We start from the raw sequence: 20,873 nt of genomic DNA, 5'->3' as shown, positions 1-20,873 counted from the left end.
GATGATTTCATCAGGTTAAGTTGTTTCCGTTTCCAAGGTGATTTGGTTTACCTAGGCCAGCTAGCAATGCCCAAGGTTTTGTTGGTATGCCTATATAGTGCATGATGCATTGATCTTGTGATCAATTATTTACAGTTTGCCTGTGGAAATAGGACATGCACATGCATGTATGTATACTTGATACACAGTGTGAACACCTCTTGGACTGAGTGTTATGCATTCTGGGTTTTTTTCTGTTTTTTTTTTTTTTGTGTGCGTGTGCATGTGTGATGACAATGTTCTACAAAATATAGAAGAATTTAAGACAGTATTGTTATAAATTTTAATATTTACAGTTGTAAATTATTCCCAGTTTGTATGGCAACGATGTAAGTTCCTTTTGGAAAATGCTAAACACTTTGATCGTTTTCTTGTTATGTGCCTGAAATACAGCTTCTAGTTTATGAGTAAACATGGGATCATGAAATGTGAAGAGTGCACATATAAACACCATGGGTATACTATAGTTATGTGCAACATCACGTCTCCATTTGGCTTATACACCTGTGTATGCTGTACATGTACTTTCTGTATATTTCATTCATTGTGACACGTGAGTAGTTTAGCATATAACCATAGCATATAAACATAGATTTTACTTTCCAGTCATTGATACAGTTTCTTGACCACATATTTGTGACATTCCGCTTGGTATATTTTTAAGGCTAGTGTGTATCTTTATTGGCCAAATGAAGCCTCTTACTCCACCTGGCTATACATAGCCTTGATAGTTTTGAGTGGAGAATCTTAGGTATTAACCATTGATGCATAAAACCAATGTGAATTTATTTCTGTTTAGGTATGGTATCACAAATCCGTCTCTCTCTGTCTCTGGTTTTTTTAATGCGTGAATTGTTTGCAGTTAAACTTTTGGCAAATGATGGTTTGTGCGTAAGTAGAAAAACAGTCTAACGATTTTCCTGGCCATGGACCCCTATTCTCCATTAGCAAAAAAGGCCGCAGCTGCACTGGCATGCCTTGTGGTACGTGTACTGTTGTGTACTGGTTGTCATGGCAGCCTTTATCCTCTGATCAAACAGTTGATTGAGACGTGTGGGGACAGGTTAGGTGAAGGGAATGTCAATAAACCCCCTCCTCTGTTCATGTACCCCTCCCGCTGCCCCTTCCTCTCAACCATGTGAAGGTGGTCATGCCTGACTACCTTTCTAATCCCATATCCGCAAGCCATTTGATCTCTGTTGCACATTCATTAGGCAGATTCCTTACAAATTTAACACCTATTATTCACACTTCTGAATTGTGTTAGAGCTAAATCTTCTTAATCAGCTAACACATTGCCAGTCTTTAAACACAAGTAACTTGATATTACGGTGTTCAAGGATAGAAGTTTTTATATTTTCATTGAGGAAGTGTAAGTTGATTATCATGTACTGTACATTTCAATAATTTCATAAGTTATTATAAAAAAAAACAATAGAAAAAAAACCAACAGAACATAGAACCAAAAAAAAAAATTCATTATTCCATTTAACTATCTGTAAAATAATCATGTTGGCTAAAATTTATTAGACTGAAACCTATATTTTTAGAGACATGTATGTAAGCGTTTATATGTAGATGAATGTACTTTTCATATTTTTATATTTATTATAATTTATTCCTTTTCAAAATGGCTAAAAAGTGTATTCTGATATCTGTTTTTATTTTGTACAGTTATTAGCACTGTGGTTACATTTTATTGGTGTGGATCTCATTAATTGTAGGCTGTAATTGAGATTCGTTACTACGAGTTAATTAACTGTAGGGTTTGTTTGTATACATGTAGTCAAGCATGGCATGCCTTGAATCCACTCGGAAATGCAGAAATGAAAAGGCAAATTTAGGTCCATAATATCAGTACAAGATTATAATATGAAGGACATCTGTGCCGAAAATCTATACATATTTATTGAGAGCCTATCGCGTAAAACTGCCGCATGAAATGGGAATAAGATCCTGGAGGGAACGAGGTCTCTTAGCAGAGAGAGTTAATTGTATGCTATCTGGCATGGAAGTCACCTTTGAGGGAGACTGTAGCTGACTGCAAACAGTTGACGGTTATTGGTTTGGTTCGCTGGCTGCGAGATTTTTTGTGTGCCCACAGATTAAGGGCAGTCTGAGACGTGCAAGGCCTTTCTGTTTTCCGCACACAGTTAAGGGCTGTCCGCAGCGAGCGACTCCATTCAGCCTATCTCCTGGATTGTGTGATTTCAAATAGCCCAGATATTGATGCTGATTGACCAGTAGCAGGCTGCATGCTGCTTGCTGGCCCTCCCTCTGACAGCCGCCTTTCTCACTCTTCTCTCTCAGTATACTGCTTCTACAGGCGTGGGGCTGTCATATTGGCCTTTTCAACCTTGATTGGGGGTGCATTACAGCTCGATTTAAATAACTATAGGTATTAGATATGAGCCTTTACATGCAGAACAGCCCTGTCTCCATGAATGTTCAGCCCTGCTCCGGGCTCTGTTTACATAGATGTAAGACCTTCGCCTGTCGAAAACCAAACCAGCCTGAGATGCCGTGCCAGTGCTTGCGGGCCGCCAAATCCTGCGAAGACGAGAAAACCGCCATGACACGATCATTAGAAGGATTCACGCTTAATCAGGTTGCCAGCACGGCTGTGACACTGAGGCACTCATTACATTATGTACATAACTCAACTCTGGCTCGTCGATATGGCATCATAGTAAAGGGAACCCCATCGGCAATGCTGCAGCCTACAACCTCCTCCTGGTAAGCCATTTGTTTTCTCTGGTATGTCACAGAACCCATTCGAGGAATGTGAAGCTCATGGTATTAAATCCAATGTCACAAGCCTTCTCTTCGGCATATATGTTATACATTCTATCCCTCAAGGCTGGGAATGACCAGCGTTGTTTTTGTACCAGTCTGGTGTATTTTGTATGTCTCTTAGGTGCCGTATATGCTGTACTCTCAAAAACAAGTCCTATCAAGCGTAAGAGTGATCCTGCATTGTGTATCAGAAGGAAATTAGAACTCTGTTCTCAGTGTTCAATGTTTGCCTAGTTAATATTTGCAAGAAAACTTTAATCAATATTTTTGGGGGGTGGGTCTAATCGAGGGACAAGAAGAAAAAAAAATATGCTAAAAAGGAAGATGAAAAAAAGCAAACACACACAAAAGGAAAAAAAATAAAAATAAAAAAAGAAATGAAGGAAGAATAAAAATGACCAAAACGAGGAAAAGTGACCTGATGCAGGACAGGATTTGTAAACTTCTTTCCTGTTTGATGGCTACATTACTGTCATTCACAGTTACTAAAATTAAGCTTTGATGTTCATAGAGAAGGGATTATGATTATGAGTTTCTGAAAGTTTTGGGTTATTTTTTTGTTGAGTAGTGTGTATTTTAAAATTATCCCTAGAGTCAGATTTGAATGCAGGTTTTAACTATTTGACCACATGTTGACATAGTGGCCTTTTAAACCTGTGCAAGACTATGTTTACAATATTAGCCGATGAAAGGTTAGATGTCAGCATGTTTTTGCAAGGTCACCATGGAAGTCGAATTATTTGTTATAGGTATGTATTTGTAAACATCTTTCCTGTTTGATGGCTACATTACTGTCATTCACAATTACTAAAATTAAGCTATGATGTTCATAGAGAAGGACATGGTCATGAGTTTCTGAATGTTTTGGGTTATTTTTTTTTTTTTTTTGAGTAGTGTGCATTTTTAAATTATCCCTCGAGTCAGATTTGAATGCAGGTTTTAATTATTTGACCACATGTTGACATAGTGACCTTTTAAACCTGTGCAAGACTATGTTTACAATATTAGCCAATGAAAGGTTAGATGTCGGCGTGTTTTTTCAAGGTCACCATGGAAGTTGAATTATTTGTTATAGGTATGGTTATTTCATTTCTTTGGTAGAGTGTTTGGCAGTGCTGGCCAGGATCAGAAGTCTTCTTTTTCTTATCAGACTGCTCGGTGTATAGTTGTGGATAAAATTTAAATTGGATGGTTTATTCTTGAACATTTAGTGTTGATTAGTGTAAAGAAAAAAATGCTCCTCATGTAGTGGGGATGATTAAATGCTTTATTTCATTTTATGGTTGAAATTTGTAGACATGTTCTAAAATTTGTCGCACATATTGAAGAGGAGTTTGAATGTTCCTGTCATGAACAGTGGACACATGGCTATTGCTTATTCTAAACCGAATGGTCATCAAGTTCATATGTGGCGATACATGCAATGGAAGACAAGGCCTCTGGACTCAGGGGAGACAACTCATGTTTATGGTTAGTGGCTCAACTGCCTATTTTCCTTTGAATTTTCCATATCAGCCAATAAATGTAATACATTTACATGTAACTTACCTGAATTTGGAATATACAAGGTAGCGTTTTAAACATATATGTATTGTATTTATATTTATTTGATTGCTTGATGTCATACTTAAATTTGTCATGTATGACAGATGTCAGGCTTATGGTTGAAGAAAACCAGTTTGCTTGGAATAAACTACCACACTTTGTCATGGTTTGTAATGAACGTCTTGACTAGAATCTTCAGCCAAAGCAGCAAGAGCTGGATTTGAACATGCAACTGCATTCATCAAGAGTCAGTCACAGCGAGCAAGTGCCTTAACCATATGAGCCAGAAAGGACCTCTTCACATGTATTGGAGAAAAGACTAAAAAAATACACTTAGTTGAAAATGTATGAGGATGAAAAAAATATTAAACATCAGTAAAATAGAATGGATTTTTTTTTGTTCTTTAAACATACCGGTCCTGTATATATAAACATGTGTGCTTATTTGTTAAACTTCCTTTATCTGGTGATAGGTATATCTAACTAAATAGTTTGATGCACATTGCCTGAGTATTGTAGGTACATATGCACTGAAGAGGCTGGTCATAACAAAGTCTGAACATGTCATGAAAAGTACACCTCATCTTACAGTAAGTTAAAGTATAGAACTACATGTATATCGATGATTAATTTAACATGATCAGCTGTCTTGACTGCTGATGGGAAATTCCATATAAATAACACTGTAGATAAGATAGATGTAATTTGAGTGTTAGTACAGCACAATGGTTATTGTTTGCTACATGATATATGCCATTATCATACATACATTTATTATAAGAGTGTTTGAAAAGCCTATTAGAACTTGTACCGGAAGAAGCACTTGATGCTTCCATTACCCTGTAATTTACCCAATGGCTTAATTAAGTGCAAAGTCTCAATATTGGTAGAACCTACAGGTAAATTCACTTCTCATCAAATTTTCACAGGGAACATCTACATAATTAATCTTCTCACCTGGCCAGTATTGATCAAATGTCTTTCTAATGCCAGTAATCTGTGGCATCTACCTGTAGAGAATAAGGCACATGATCCATTACTGCAGCCTGTATTGGCATCAATTTTGAATCTCCTTTACTCCCTGCTTAGCAACATAGAGGGCAAAAGTTCAATTGTCTCCAATCACACTGATCTGACAGGGAAGTAATCTGATTTGGCCTTAAGCAATTAACAACTTTTGCTGTGAAATACATGTAAAGCGTTAAATCACACTGTGTTGAAGTTCATTTTCTACTCAGTATTGATCCCTATTCTTTCCAAATTTTGGGGCAGTGGTTGTTGTATCGTGTCATGCAGAAATGTGCAGGCACAGATGTACATACACTGTACATACAGGTGTTCTAGGAGCAGGGAACAGTAACTTTATGTGGGCCTGTATCTTTATGAATCATATGCCCATGCCGGTGCCAATGTTAATTGTCAAGAATTATGTGATGGTATTTCTTTTGTTGTGGTGGTGTATTGGTTCATAAGTGTGGGGTATCTCGTTTCTTCGTCTGTTTTAATGATGTGTTTTCATACATTGACCTCATATTTAGACTACCTCTGATTACTGCTGATGGCTGGGATTATGTTATGGGCTGGAGAAATATTGCATAGGATTTTACCTTAAATAATGTAAGATTATTATCTGGTACCTTTGTGTCCAGGTGCATGTGGGATTTGTCCTGTTTTACAAAGCATTTACCCAAGTGACAGGTGATGTGTTACTGATTTTAATTCACTGAGCACCACGCATGAGTATAAGTGTTGTTTCATTGTCCAGGCCATGTTTGAATCTCCCACATTGTGTACCATTATGTACAGAGTTGCACAATCTCTAAGGTCAGAAGATCAAGTCACAGGCAGGGCCTCGTTATGTGTTGTCCATTGCACCTCTTTTATTTATAACTCAGAATGTTGGCAGAACATGCCCCTCCGAGGCCTCATTATTGTGGACAGGAATTTCCTGACTCGACCCCATAACCTTTCAGGTTGCCGTGGAGACAAACAAGTTTAATTAGTGATAATGGCAATAATACCTAAATCAGATAGTGGGAATGGAACTGATGCAATAGCGACACATGTAGAAAGATACTGTTTTTAATGCATTAGTGCTTATTTCAAAAGCTCTTTATTAGTGTTTGTATACAAGCTTATTTTTGCAGAGCGGCAAAGTTGGTGAATATTGGAAAAAATACATGTGGTCGAGGGGAGGAGCAGTATGTTTTGAGTGCATATACATACACATTTAGACAAACTACCATATACCAAATATACGTGTATGCTATGCCAGTCCGAGATACAGAAAGAATGATTGTGAAATATGTTCACACTTTGTTCAGAAATAATTCTATGTAGACTTCTCATCTAAGCCACCACCATGATATTTCATTCATGCAAATAAAATACTGTGAATGTCGTAGTAGGCTTGTACGGTTGCACACTCGCCACCACAGCCACCACCAGTGTGGTATGTACATGTGCAGGTGTACTCGTCTTGCCCCAGATCCATGTACATGTGCTTTGTGAGTGGAAAAGGGTCATGTTTCGAGTGGGAATCATCTTAATATATCAGAGCTGTACAAATTTTGCTTGTACATGCATTTCAGTGTCTCCATTAGCGTCTCATCTAAATATTAATCTTCGGATTTATAGTCAGACATTATGTGAAGGGAACTTGAGTGACTGTGTAATGTGAGACCCTGTCTTGCATGGGGGTCTCTCATGGCTTCTCAGTGTGAGGTCTAGTAGGCAGCTCCTTCCATTGATCATTGTAAAAATATATGTGATACACAGGTGAGTTTGCAGGTAGAGTTATTAGAGGTGTAATGGCTGGGGTTTTCCAGGCTAGGTGATCGATAGTTGATGATGTAAGGTAAGCTGTAAATATAGGAGGACAAAGAAGGATAGAGCTCTGACAGAGAGCAACATCTGCACCTTAAGGGCAGGATACTACAGGAGATGTAGAAAGACATTGCTAGCAAAACAGATTAAACTATATGCACTTGCCATGTATTTCAATAATAATACTGTGAAATTTTGTAGGGTTAATTCTCCTAAGGCCGTATTTAGGTTTTTGATAGATACACGAAGATATCACACATTTTTATAATGATGGTTAATAGTTAGAATCGTACAGAAAAATAGTATAGATTCAGTACTTTTAATAATGAAACTTATTGAGATTTTCTGCTGATGCATTTATTGTGGAAAACCGCATCTATACCTATTCCCAATGACTGCCCCTTTAATCATTAGAAAAACATACATGTATAAATATACAACTGGTACATATGCTTGTACACCTTGCATTGCAGTGACCACTCTGTTGTACAATAACAACATATAGTTGTGAACAAATAAGAGAACACATAAAGATATCGAGAACCAAACTAAACTCAGAAGATTTGTCCAGCTTGCAGCATCTATATGCATACTGCGATGTAGTGTAATGGACATTCTGAAGGTATGGTTTGTGGAGATTACAGTTGAACATTGTGGATTTTGGTCTGTTGCAGTTGCAATAATAATTTGTGATGATATTCCAGTGAGCTTGGTTTCTTGGGATTGTCATAAAACATTGAGTTGATTGTCATGATGTATGATGGGTTGGAATTGCAATTTGACATTGTGAAGGAATGCCGTGAAATCTGCTGGGGTTACAATAGGACATTGTGATGGAATGCCATGCAGTATAATGGGCTGGAATTGCAATAGGACATTGTGAAGGAATGCCATGGAATATGATGGGCTGGAATTGCAATAGGACCTTGTGAAGGATTGCCATGAAGTATGATCTTTTGGGATTGCCACAGAACATTATGAAGGAATGCCATGGAGTATGGTGGGCTGGAATTGCAATGAGACCTTGTGAAGGATTGCCATAAAGTATGATCTTTTGGGATTGCCACAGAACAGCCATGGAGTATGATGGGCTGGAATTGCAATAGAACATTGTGAAGGAAAGTCGTAAAGTGTGGTCTGCTGGGATTGCAATTGGCATTGTGAAGGAATGTCATGGAGTATAGTAGTGTTGGATTGCAGTAAAATGCTTTGAAGTTATGCCACAAAGTATGATCGTTTGGGATTGCTACAGAACATTGTAATGGTTTGTTGCTGAGTATGGTTGGTAGGATTGCAACAATACAGTGTGATGATATGCTGTGGGTATGATGCATGGTTTGTGGTGATGCAATAGAGCATTTTGAAGATATGCCATGGAATCTGGTTTGTTGTGATTTATTGCTACAGATGAGGGGTCTACACGCAAAATACATATACCTTGAACAAACTATCATGGACAGTACCTAATACATCTGAAAATATGTACAGATTAACATTTCAGCTATTACGAACAAGTGAAATTCAAGTTGTTAATCAGTGACTTATTGAAATAAACAAAACAAATCTTGGTGTCAAATAATTAAAGGTATTTTCCCATTAAAATTCATCCTTTTTGAGGCAGAGTCTTCATTCTAGAATTTTATGACAGTTTCAGTCTTCATTTACATTTTACAAGTAATTACAAGTGAAGGAAATCCGTGTAGCATATGTATGCGTGTACATGTCTTATGATATTCTTTACAATCATTTGCCCACTCGACTTCTCAAGTGCCAGGTGTTTCTATGGACTCAAGAAAGCACAGTGTTGAGTATTTGAATATTGTGCACAGGTGACAATGGAAAGATTTTGTTGGAATCAGTGGTGTTTTTTTTCTATGTTTTATTCAAGTGCACAGATGTGTAGTTTGTATATCTTGTGAATTTCCAGACACATTCCAGGTGTTCTCTTGCCTAAAACTAAATCCTGTCTGGTGCTTGAGTTAATTTGGTTAATCATTTGGAATTTGGAATTGTTGGCAGTATTTATCAAGTTACTTACCTGATTGTATAAAGAATGTATGTAAAAAGCTTAACTATGTGTGATTTAGTCACCTAGAGTGAATTTGAAATTTAATAAACTATTGATAGATGTAATAAATGGAAGATTTAGAAATTTAGCTACATGTATGTTGAACAGACGCGTCTGAATCTTCATGTTTTTGTATACATATATGTATACATGTATATTGTTTACCCAGTCTGTTTTAGCAAGGAGAAACACAGTGTAACCTAAATCTAGCCCAAATTTGTGACCTGCTGTGTGATGGGAAGGTATTGATTAGACAGTCCTTTACCCTCCACTTGTGTGTCACCATGTGTCGCATACTACAACATACTGTACAAATTTGACCTATATTCATCCTTCTTGCAAGTCTTTTACTGTGCAGATGCTATTGATTTTCCTTTAATATTTAGGGTAGTGTAATGTAATAGTATTGTATCAAAGACATAGCCAAGGTGCTTGTTAAGAAATTATAGTGTGTACAAGCCCCAAAATATTTGTAATTTTAAATAGAAAACTATGAATAAAGGCACATGTTTAACACGTTCTTCTCTAATGCTGCATAACATGTACATGTAGATCAGGTTCCAACTCTAGACCTACATGTAGGACATACCTTAAATACCTTAAGCCTTAAAAAAACAAAGGTATTTATATGAATCTGTTAGCCTTATAATGAATACATACACCTTCATGCACAAGCCTAAAGTTATGGCGTCTGTAAAATGGTGTCTGTAAAATGCATTTTCGTGCAACTGATGCATCATTGGTTAAGTACCAGCCACCAACTTCAAATTAGCACACATTGTTTTTTATGGTAATGTGTAATGAATGGATTGCTTTGTACTGTCCCCACCCTTGATACAGGTGGCATTTGACGAGCACAACTGCTCTTAAGTGAGTACCGGTATTCAGAATGTATTCAGAAATGTACATATGTGTGCTGAGAAAATAGTTCAGTGTCAGTACTCTTCTTTCCTAGTATCGTCGTCATACGACTGAAAAATTGTTCAGTACAACTTTAAACCCAATCACTCACTCACTCACTCACTCTTTTCAAGTATGTGATCTTGCACAGCCTTTTGTCTCAGAACTACATTTTCCAATAGAATCTTTCTCTCAATGTTGTCCATGTCAGTAGTTTCAGCATCATACATCATGACATTTAAGGTTTCTTCCCAAGATGTCAATAAATTGAATATCACTAACCCAAATTCTGCGCAGACCAAAATGTGTATACTGCAGTGGACTGCATTGTCAGAATCCAAATATAATTGGGGTAGAATGGATACTGTTTGTGAAAGATCCAACTGTGATGCAGATAGAATGGGTGGACAGCATTGTCAGGATTCATGGATAGACAATTTGGGAAGGTTTCAACTATAATTGGTGGACAGCATCATCAGGATCCAAAAATAACTGGTGTAGAATGAATGGACGATTTGTTAAAATTCAAACTATAATTTAAACTGAATTGGCAGATAGCATTATTAGGATCCAAAAATAAACGGGGTAGAATGGATGGACAATTTGGGAAGGTCACGACCCTGATTTAGATAGAATAGGGGGACAGCATAATGTGGATCCAAAAAGAATTGAGGCAAAATAGATGTACAGAATGGGAAGATTCCAACTCTGATGTAGATAGAATGGGTGGACATCATAGTAAGGATCCAAAAATAAATGGTGTAGAATGGATAAACCAATTTGGGAAGGTTCCAACCCTGATTTAGATAGTATGGGTGGACAGCATAATCAGGATGCAGACGACTGGAGTAGAACGGAGAGAAAACTTTGGAAGGATCAAACCATGATTTTGATCAAATGGGTGGACAGCATAATCAGGTTCCAACAAAAAATTGGGTAGAATGGGTGGACACTTTGGGAAGGTTCCAAGACTGATTTAGATAGAATGGGTGGACAGCATAATCAGGTTCCAACAAAAAATTGGGTAGAATGGGTGGACACTTTGGGAAGGTTCCAAGACTGATTTAGATAGAATGGGTGGACAGCATAATCAGGTTCCAACAAAAAATTGGGTAGAATGGGTGGACACTTTGGGAAGGTTCCAAGACTGATTTAGATAGAATGGGTGGACAGCATAATCAGGTTCCAACAAAAAATTGGGTAGAATGGGTGGACACTTTGGGAAGGTTCCAAGACTGATTTAGATAGTATGGGTGGACAGCATAATCAGGATGCAGACGACTGGAGTAGAACGGAGAGAAAACTTTGGAAGGATCAAACCATGATTTTGATCAAATGGGTGGACAGCATAATCAGGTTCCAACAAAAAATTGGGTAGAATGGGGGACACTTTGGGAAGGTTCCAACCCTGATTTAGATAGTATGGGTGGACAGCATAATCAGGATGCAGACGACTGGAGTAGAACGGAGAGAAAACTTTGGAAGGATCAAACCATGATTTTGATCAAATGGGTGGACAGCATAATCAGGTTCCAACAAAAAATTGGGTAGAATGGGTGGACACTTTGGGAAGGTTCCAAGACTGATTTAGATAGAATGGGTGGACAGCATAATCAGGTTCCAACAAAAAATTGGGTAGAATGGGTGGACAATTTGGGAAGGTTCCAACACTAATTTAGATAGAATGGGTGGACAGCATAATCAGTATCCAAAGCAACTTGGGCTGATAAATTCACGTAACACACAGTTACAGGTACTTCATGCACTCTTGTTACTTAGATGAAATGTTCTAGAACACAGTGTTAAACCTGATTTTCCAGGAAATAACTAGAATATATTACAAATGTAAACATGAATTAGAATAAAAAAATACTCAATGCATGTATTGGTATGTATGTGTTATACTGAACAGTTGGACAGCTGAGATAGTCCGTTTTATTTTTTTATTTATTATGATGGTGTTTTGAGATCATACATGTATATGTATTCAAATATAAACCCTTTTACATATACATCCCATATGTTTTGGACATGTGTTCTTTAAGCATTGTCTGCATCATTAATCTGTTAATTGTGGTGGGAAATATTATAGGTTGGTTCCATGCACACTGCATGCAGCAGATGAAAAGAGCCAGCATATTAGACAGTTCTATTTGTCTTGTAGATGGGGTTGTTCAGACGAAATGGATGTGTCCTTGCTTGTTACTGGGGTCGACCTGGCAAATGAGCCAGTGTAAACATAAACCTCACCATGGCAAATCTATAGATTTCTATTAGCAGGGTCCACTTTTAGCTCCATCTATTCAGACTTGTGTGCTGCTCTGGTACTGCAACTGAGCTCGGCTGCAGAGCATGCACACCTGTATCCATTCGCGTGTTAGTGCTGAAAATCCAATACACTAATCTATGGGTCTGTGTAGTTTACACACGGGTGCATTATGACATGTATGTAATTTACACACTGTCGTTCAGGTTCAGGTTCTGGTCTGGTGTGCGTTTACATTGAGAACCTGGATGTGACTTTCAGGATACAGATGGATTATCGTAGGTGACGGATTCAGTTAATACATTTACCTGTGATCGAAATCCATTGGATGACATTATTGAGCATAGATATGTTCTAAGATCTAAGGGAATATTTGATTACAGACCTTGCTGTTATTGTCTCTTGTCCATGTTCATTTCTCATCTAGTTGAAACATGCTTCAGAATGTTTACATGTCTAAGTTTGTTTGAGTCTGAAAGGAAATCTGCTAAATTTACTGATATTTTGTGCAAGACTGGTGGTCCATGGTGCTAAAGTGAAATATAGCGGAATTAATTAACATTTACATGTACCATATAGCCAGGTTGGTCCATGTATAAGCTGGAAGCACATATTCCTTGATGTGTGTGAAGTGTTGCGGCAGCAGCAAGTTAAGCATACATGATACTTTGTACTTACACATGAACAAAAGATGTGCACTTTGTTTCATTCATCTGTTTGCAACAATTAGGTAATTTTATGTGGTTCAGACCCCTACAGAAAGAGGTGAAAATGGATTTATTCAGAAGATAAATTTCAGCCAAAATTTTCAGGTGATAAGCTCTGCTGAAACTCAGAATGGAATCCCATTTCTTTTACTACTTGGTATTTAATGCAACATGTTTCTGTGGTAATATTGTTAGTGCATTTCAAGGTGGCTTAGAATTGCAAGTAGATAAATGCATCATGGCAGTTGTAATACAAGAAATAACAAATATAACAAATAACAATATATTGTTTGTTTTTCAGAAATATGAAAAAAACTACAGACAGTGGCAGCAGGCGAAGGCGGAATCCAAGCAGGATCATTATAAACACCTGAAGCAGAAGGTTGCACTGCAGCATGACCTCATTCGTGCCCAAGATGAGCTTGCTAGTCAGCGAAGAGAGAAGGAACAGCAAACCATGTCTCAGGTGGGTAAAGGAATGCATTTAAGCAACAGCTGCTCTTTCAACCTCACATGTATATTATTGGATTGTGACTGAAACCAGAAGTTTGCTACGTTGGTAAGGTAAGTGCTACTTTCAGTGGAGTAGTATCTTCTTTGCCCAGGAATTATCACATTTTTCATGTAAAAAGAATAAGAGAGTGATCGTTATAAAGATAAAATAATAAGTATAACAAGACTAGTGCAGGCACTCAGTAAGATTGGTGTGAATTGATTTCATGACACATATATTACTCCCGCACAGATCTTTACAAACAGATCAAGGATTGCATAGTGTTCCACTTTCATATTCTTCTTCACTTCTTCAAAATATTTATGACGGATGTTGTTAAGGCCCAATGGTCAAACTCTTGAAAGCTATGAGAATATTTATGTGATCAGGAACACCTATCCATCTGCAATTTGTAAACCACAGAACTACATGTACAAACACCTCCCTTAGTGTCTCTAGTCCATACATACATGTAGGTGCATTTTATGTGTTCATGTGTCCTGAATTAGTTAGTATAGTCTGTTGTGATGGAATAGTTTTTCCGCACGTATTCACATTGACGAAATAGTGATTTGTGTTTACTTGGAGATGCCTTTGTGGTGTCTGATTTCTTTATGTATACATACAGCACATCAGTAGGACATAAAGAAACTCTTCAATTGAGATGCATTGATTCTGTGTTCATTACAAGAAGTGTTGAAATCACATTACACAAGATGTTACCTCATCTAAGTGCCTGGTATTTTCTGCTGTCTCACTTCTGTCTTGAAAGTGATTCACATGTAAGACTTTTCATGTGGCCTGGAGTGCTCATGTGGGAAATGGAGCATGCATGTGCAGGAGCAGTTAAGAGGTTTTACTGATGTCGTGAAAATTTTAGCCATGTCTTGAAGTTAGAAGTGGAATGGCAAAAGGCAAAAACAGCAGTATATAGATGTTGAAATAAAATGTCATTATGTTGGATTTAAAATGTTCCTAAAAGAAAAAAAATGCTGAAGTGGAAAACAACTTCAAGTTAGTTAAGTAAAACTAAATTTAAGTCCGAATTAATGGGGAAACAACTACATGTATACATGTATATTTTGATATTACCACATAATGTCTTCCTGTACATCTTTGGTTATGTGCTGCTCATAACTGCATTTGGTGGTTAGGTATAGTACATATATATGTATATATATATTTATATATAGTCATTCATACAAACATTATGATATTCAGTGTCCAAGCCTATACTACTGCTCTAGGAATACTGTTGGTCAAGATTTATACGAATAGTGGTTCTTCACCAGAGTCCATCATGTAATTTTCAGAGCCAAGCAAGAGGATCCCCTTGGTAAACTAGAACTAATCAATCCATACAGTTTTTGTATGAAGCAGCTGCTTGTTGTCAAACATTACACAATCACTATGGATTTTCATGCTGTAGCACTATCCGATAACCATAGAAACTAGCATCTGAACAGCAGTTGTAAGGGGAGGTAAGTAGTGCCCCCAAAGTAAACCCAAATATTTGAAGCAGCCGATTCTATTTCATTGATCAGCTAGTGTTCTTACTAAGGCAAGAGTTGGTAAATATGTTTGCTTTATAATTATACTCTTTGAATGAGTTTTAATTATTTGGATTGATAATGAGATAAAAACAACTGACTTTTTAATGGAAATATGCCCTGAGGTAATTACACTGGAGTAAAGGTGCTTAATTGATTTGCTGCCAGAATGTGTAATTATGTACAATTTTTCCTTTATTCTTCTGCTCATGCCTGGTGTGCACATGTGCATGAATGCTCATAGTAATCAGTAATAATTTATGCCTGGGGTAGAAAGACAGTGCTGCAGATGATGGTATGAGGTTACATAACACTGCAGTTGGCCAGTGGCTGACAACAGCTGACTAACAGAAATGTTACAGCTATGACTTGACTAGTTTCCCAGGCAACCTGCAGGTTGCTATGGACTCTAGCTCATGCACAAAGCCATTGTTATTCTGTGCTGTTGCGAGTATTGCAAGTGACAGCCTGTTAATGCATAAAGTATTGTCCAGTGGGTTGACCAATGGGCAGCAGGCATTAGCACTGACCACACAACATAGGTATTTTACACTAGATTCTCTTAGCCCTGGAACCTTTTGTCGCTGGTATTCCTGCAATTTCCAGTTCCACTCTGGTACAAAGACTTTGAATCCCAACTGCCTTTTGTAGTTGACCGGTCCGACTGGGAGTCCATGAGCCCGCTTGTAACCAGGAGTAACTGGTGAGGGCGGTATTGGCGGGACAAAGGCTGGGAGCAGCGATATGCTTGTTCATGTTGGCCCTAGTCATGACACACCAGGACATACAACCTCAGTTGTAGTCACTATACCCACGACTTCACTCACAGACGGTCACCCATTCAAAAACCTCTTCAGCCATCATTATGAAGTTGATTTAGGCTGTGGTCAGTGACATAATTCCTTCTGTCCACAATCCTGCCTCTGCTAGAATCTTCTCTGTCAAGATTTTCTGAGACAGCCGAGGACTGCATTTGGTGTGTAGAGGTATGTACAGGTCACAACATGGCAAAACTCAGTTTTTCAGTCTGTTTTTTTTTTTTTTTTTTGTGTGTATGTGTGTTATGTTTACCTCTATAAGCTTTGACATATACCTTGTTTTGTATGGTGCATATGGTGAAAAGCTCTATGTATGGTATTAAATTTTGCCACATTGTAGTGAAATCAGTTCGTATGTATGAGTGTATGTCAGTGCAGTCCTGCCAAGGGCTCATTTTTTGAAGTGGGACTCTAACATTTATGAGCATTTCTTGTCTGCAATGATACAGGTGAACACACACCTTTATAGACCTGCAGTTTTATATCCAGTATCCCAGTAACTTGTTTAAAGTATTACTGTACTAAGGGTAAAATTAGTAGGTGTAGATATTAGATGGTATATGTAGATATTATTACCAGCTAGTAGTTGTGTGTTGATCCTGTAAACAGGTGAAATGTGATGTTCGTCTGTATCTGTGGCTATATGATACTGTAGTTAACAGGCTTGCAAACTGGGCTGGGTTACTAGGTGCACCTCCACCTCCACTGTAAATACTTGTCTCTGGGGGTCTCTTTTGTTGCTTTCAGAAACTATTGAAATGCATGACTGAGCATACAGCTATTTGGCTTCCAATGTACATGTATATGTGTGTGTAGCACAAACCTGGGGTTAAATGTAAAATAAATGGGTATAAGAACATGTATCATATGTAAACATTATGGCAAATTCTTTTGATTTCTTTGTGTACATTTTTTTAATCACAACCTGGACATAACCTACATGTAGTATCATTGAGGGTTATATTTTTTTTTGGATAGGTTGAGAAGTGTCGGACATGTCCGCACTGGATAATATATGACCTTCAATTAAAACATGAACAGGACAAAAATTGTAGAAAAGTCAAGAAATGGTTTAAGTTTTTAATTGACTTATCAGTCAGAAAGTTTTTATATTGAATGCATTCAAAATTTATAGGATAAGCAATTTTAAAAAAGAAGCTTAATGCTTTCAGTACAATCAGTTAAGCTTTAATAGATTATGAAAGTATTATATATAAATAATTGAATATGTATAAGTGTTACACTATGTTAAGTATGGCTCTGCCAAGGACTGATTCAGTGATTAGAATGACTATTACAATACCTCAGCCATGAAAGGGAATCTACTTCCATGTATTTTTTGAAAAATAAGTCCTGCATATTATTATTTTTTTTTATGGTTTTGCATACATTCCTTATCAGGCCTTACCTGTATATCTTTGACCTATGTCGGTTTTTCTGCTTGGTCTTTCACTGGAGATTGGATTTCTGCTACCTGAACCATTCATTAGAGTATTGTTTAACAACGGTTGTATGATATGAGCTCATGGTTAACAGCTTCATGTGGGGGTGCTGGGACAGCTTGGTGACAGTGTGCCACCCCAATATAGCCTAAACATTGTGACCCACCACGTTGGTATCTTGTAGAGAAAGGAGATATACATGTCTTCAGCTTAAGGCCTGCGTTAGCTAGGGCAGGTGGAATTAGAAATGTCTGTGAGAGGACAGCACCAGACCATCATAGTAAGTTACTGTTTCTTGGAGATCATTAATTTATCCAAGAAACCTGCTATTAACATGAAAACCCTCTTCAGCTGGAGTTGTTGGATGTGAAGACTTGAGTTGATGTAGAGTTGATATGCATATACATTAATCCTGCTGCCATTGGTAACTGATTATGTGTGCAGTTCATGTCAACTAATTGTATGAAGTACGTCTTGTAGTGGATGGAGAATTGAGGAAGCCTACATGTCCAGGGGTGGCTGAGAGGTTAGCTATTACATACTATTGTACTCCACGCCAAAGATTGTGGGGAATTTCCCAAGGGAAATAAACTGGTTATAGTGTTTCCTATTTTGATTGGTGGAGAGGGTGGGTGGGGCAATGGGGGAATGAATAGTCTTGCATGAATTTATGTTGCCAAATAAGCAAGGTGATTGTCAACAGAAAAACAGTTGTAAAGTTTACAACCTTAAGGGAGAGTGATGTTCACCTGTTTTTTTTTTTTGGTTTTTTTTTTTGTGCTCTTTCTGTAGTGATAGTTTCCATTTTGTGGAAATGCAGCTTATTCTCAATGCAAATAAGCCATATATTCTTAGCTCTTTTAATATTTTTACCATTATAACCTTTGCCATTCAAGAAATGTCATTATTCTTTAATTTGTGCTGCTCCAAACTGTGTAGAGATCAGCTGGTTAACATGGATAATGAAATATTGTGCTGTTGTATTTACAGTCTGTATTAAAACCTATTTTGCACATTGGATATTTTCCCTATAAGAGACCAATAGCCTGTGATGGCCATCTGTAAACTGTTACAATTGTTTTTATTCATAGCAACCAAACAATTCTGTGGTCCATAGCAACTATTCTTTGGGCAGGCAGTGGACCTAAGGGCTTCTGCGCTATTTGCCCATGGCTTGCAGATCTACATTTTAAGCAGATTTTTCTCACTATTTAACAGGAAAGCTTTGAGATAAGGTTGATTTTGTTGTTATCCCTGGTATTGCAGAGAAAGGTTTTGTTCTGTCCAGTGATGACGTTGTTTGTTTGGGCACTGGTATGGTTTGTAAGGCACAATAATTGATTATGCTGTATAGTGTTTTATTGATCAGATCACCTGGATAAAGGCACCAACTTTATCCTTTGTCACTCCAGTCAACTGTATTGATGGCCTTTTCATATGACGATGAAATTGCTTGAATTTTCAAGTACTGCTGTAATTAAACCACAGGGAAACACAATGAAGGTCTTGTATGCCTCAAGTAAAGCGAAATAGGAACATATTACATCTTTGCATAATTCAGAGTGTCCATTGTTTTCGGGTAACCATTCAAATGTTGTAACTTCATTTACCTCTCTAATTTTGCGTGGCATGGATTTGTAGGTGGTGATCAGCTGTTCTCCTGCTCCCCGTCAAATTTAGAGAATCAAAAACGGTTATGGACATAATTTCTTTTATTTCACCAAATACTTGAGATGATTGCGCATGTAACATTTTGTTCACTTTCCATTAATTTTAGTGTGTTCAGAAGTTAATATAATGTCCTTTATGAAACTGGTGTTTTAGTTGATTGTGCAGCAACATGTTGAGATGATGCAAATGTGAATGTTTGGATCGAAAAGAAATCTGAGTATGGTCTGATAAGCTGTTGATAGATGCAAGCTCTGACAGTGATGTGATTGGTGGATCAGTACATTCACATGCTGATGCCATCTCAACTTGTTCAAAGAACGGCAATGTGTGAACATGTACAGTGGGGCCTGTCCTATCCTGATACCATCACATCTGTTTAGCTAACCACGATTGTACGTGTATTATAAGCTAGTAACCATGGGAGTGCTATCTTAATTAGGTAGTTCCTCATTACCATATATGGAGATCGGCTTCAGGGAGAAGGCTGGCATGGATCGTTATCTTCCTGATGGCAGCCTTTACAATACCTCCGAATGAAAATCCCAGCAACATAGAGACTGATATAGGTTTATTCCCTGGAAAGAACTGGACATTGAACAGGGCAAGTTTTGACCAAGCATTAGGACATATTGATTCCATTCATGAATATAATTCCCAGGCATACATGCCACTGACCATAATGATGGACTCGTCAACCCTACCCACATTTCGCTGGACAGAACATTTGATATCCCCAGTTTGCAGGATGTAGTGTTTCTGTGGTGTATGTTGTACAAGTTGTTTACATTACAAGTCAGATCCGAGTTTAGGGTGCTCATTATTCATTGAAAAGGCTGGTATTTTCTTAACAGTGGGTAATGGGCACAGCAGATAATAGGTTCGGGCTATTAGAATGGCCGTTTTGGTTTATAACTGATTGACGGCTTCACATGTCCACACAATGACAATAACACAATGCTGCTGATGGACTAAGCCTGGGCTAAGTAGTGTTTGATGTTTGTGCATTCTGTTTTATCAGCTTCCCTTCCATTGGGAAGAGATTCAATGGACGCTATTACAACATTTCCACTTTGTAGATCCCATAGCATTTTGTTACACCAACGTCTACTTGGGCATTTATTTACATGCAGCACATTTTTTGTTCACATAACCTTCAAATTGGTTTGTCTAATTGTTACATGGCAAATGGCTGGGAAGTGGCATAGAAAACAGCTAACCAAATTTAACCACTTTATTTTGGTGAAGTTCTCGGTATATTGTATTCTCACAGTAGTTTAAGAGCATCCCCATATTTGCAGAGAGTTTGCATTAGATTTACTAATGCAGAGTAAATACCAGCAGATTTTGCATGCATGTACTTGCCTGTGTATTTCCTTGTATGTGTTATTAGATACTTTCAGTGGCACTGACACCAGCATGTATAGTTCTCTGACTAATACACAAGCTGACTGTTAGCTTTTCATTTGATAGTGTTAGCCTTATAGGTCTTAGTACATGCAAGCCTGTATGCAGTAAACGTGTGTGCATCTGAAGGTCTAATGCCATGTGTGTACAACAGATACCAATATAATGGTTTATAATGGTGTTCATGTACTGTATATACACTACATGTATAATGCTTGCAAAATCAGTAAATATAAAATAAAAACAATTATTAAGTTTTGCTGTATTATTTATATTTGGCGATAACACAACATATAATTTTATAAAGAGCAACTAAACATTCATGATTAAGCCTTTGTGCTTAAAGTC

General features: G+C 37.5%; 1 protein-coding gene across 4 annotated transcripts in view; it reads left to right on the top strand.

Moving 5' to 3' along the window:
• The window catches only part of LOC135470528 (uncharacterized), a 53,846-nt gene that overhangs the window by 12,836 nt on the left and 20,137 nt on the right, over nucleotides 1-20,873 (top strand). For 3 of the 4 annotated variants that reach the window (XM_064749528.1, XM_064749529.1, XM_064749527.1), the window contains exon 3: nucleotides 13,449-13,613. In XM_064749528.1, the coding sequence (XP_064605598.1) occupies nucleotides 13,449-13,613 (165 nt within the window). Of the gene's footprint in view, nucleotides 1-13,448; nucleotides 13,614-17,692; nucleotides 17,731-20,873 lie in introns of those variants that run through there. The other variant, XM_064749530.1, reaches the window with a different exon arrangement.

The sequence above is a fragment of the Liolophura sinensis genome, chromosome 7 (assembly GCF_032854445.1).
Source record: "Liolophura sinensis isolate JHLJ2023 chromosome 7, CUHK_Ljap_v2, whole genome shotgun sequence".
Taxonomy (NCBI): Eukaryota; Metazoa; Mollusca; class Polyplacophora; order Chitonida; family Chitonidae; genus Liolophura; species Liolophura sinensis.
This window is presented reverse-complemented; position numbering and strand designations above follow the sequence as displayed.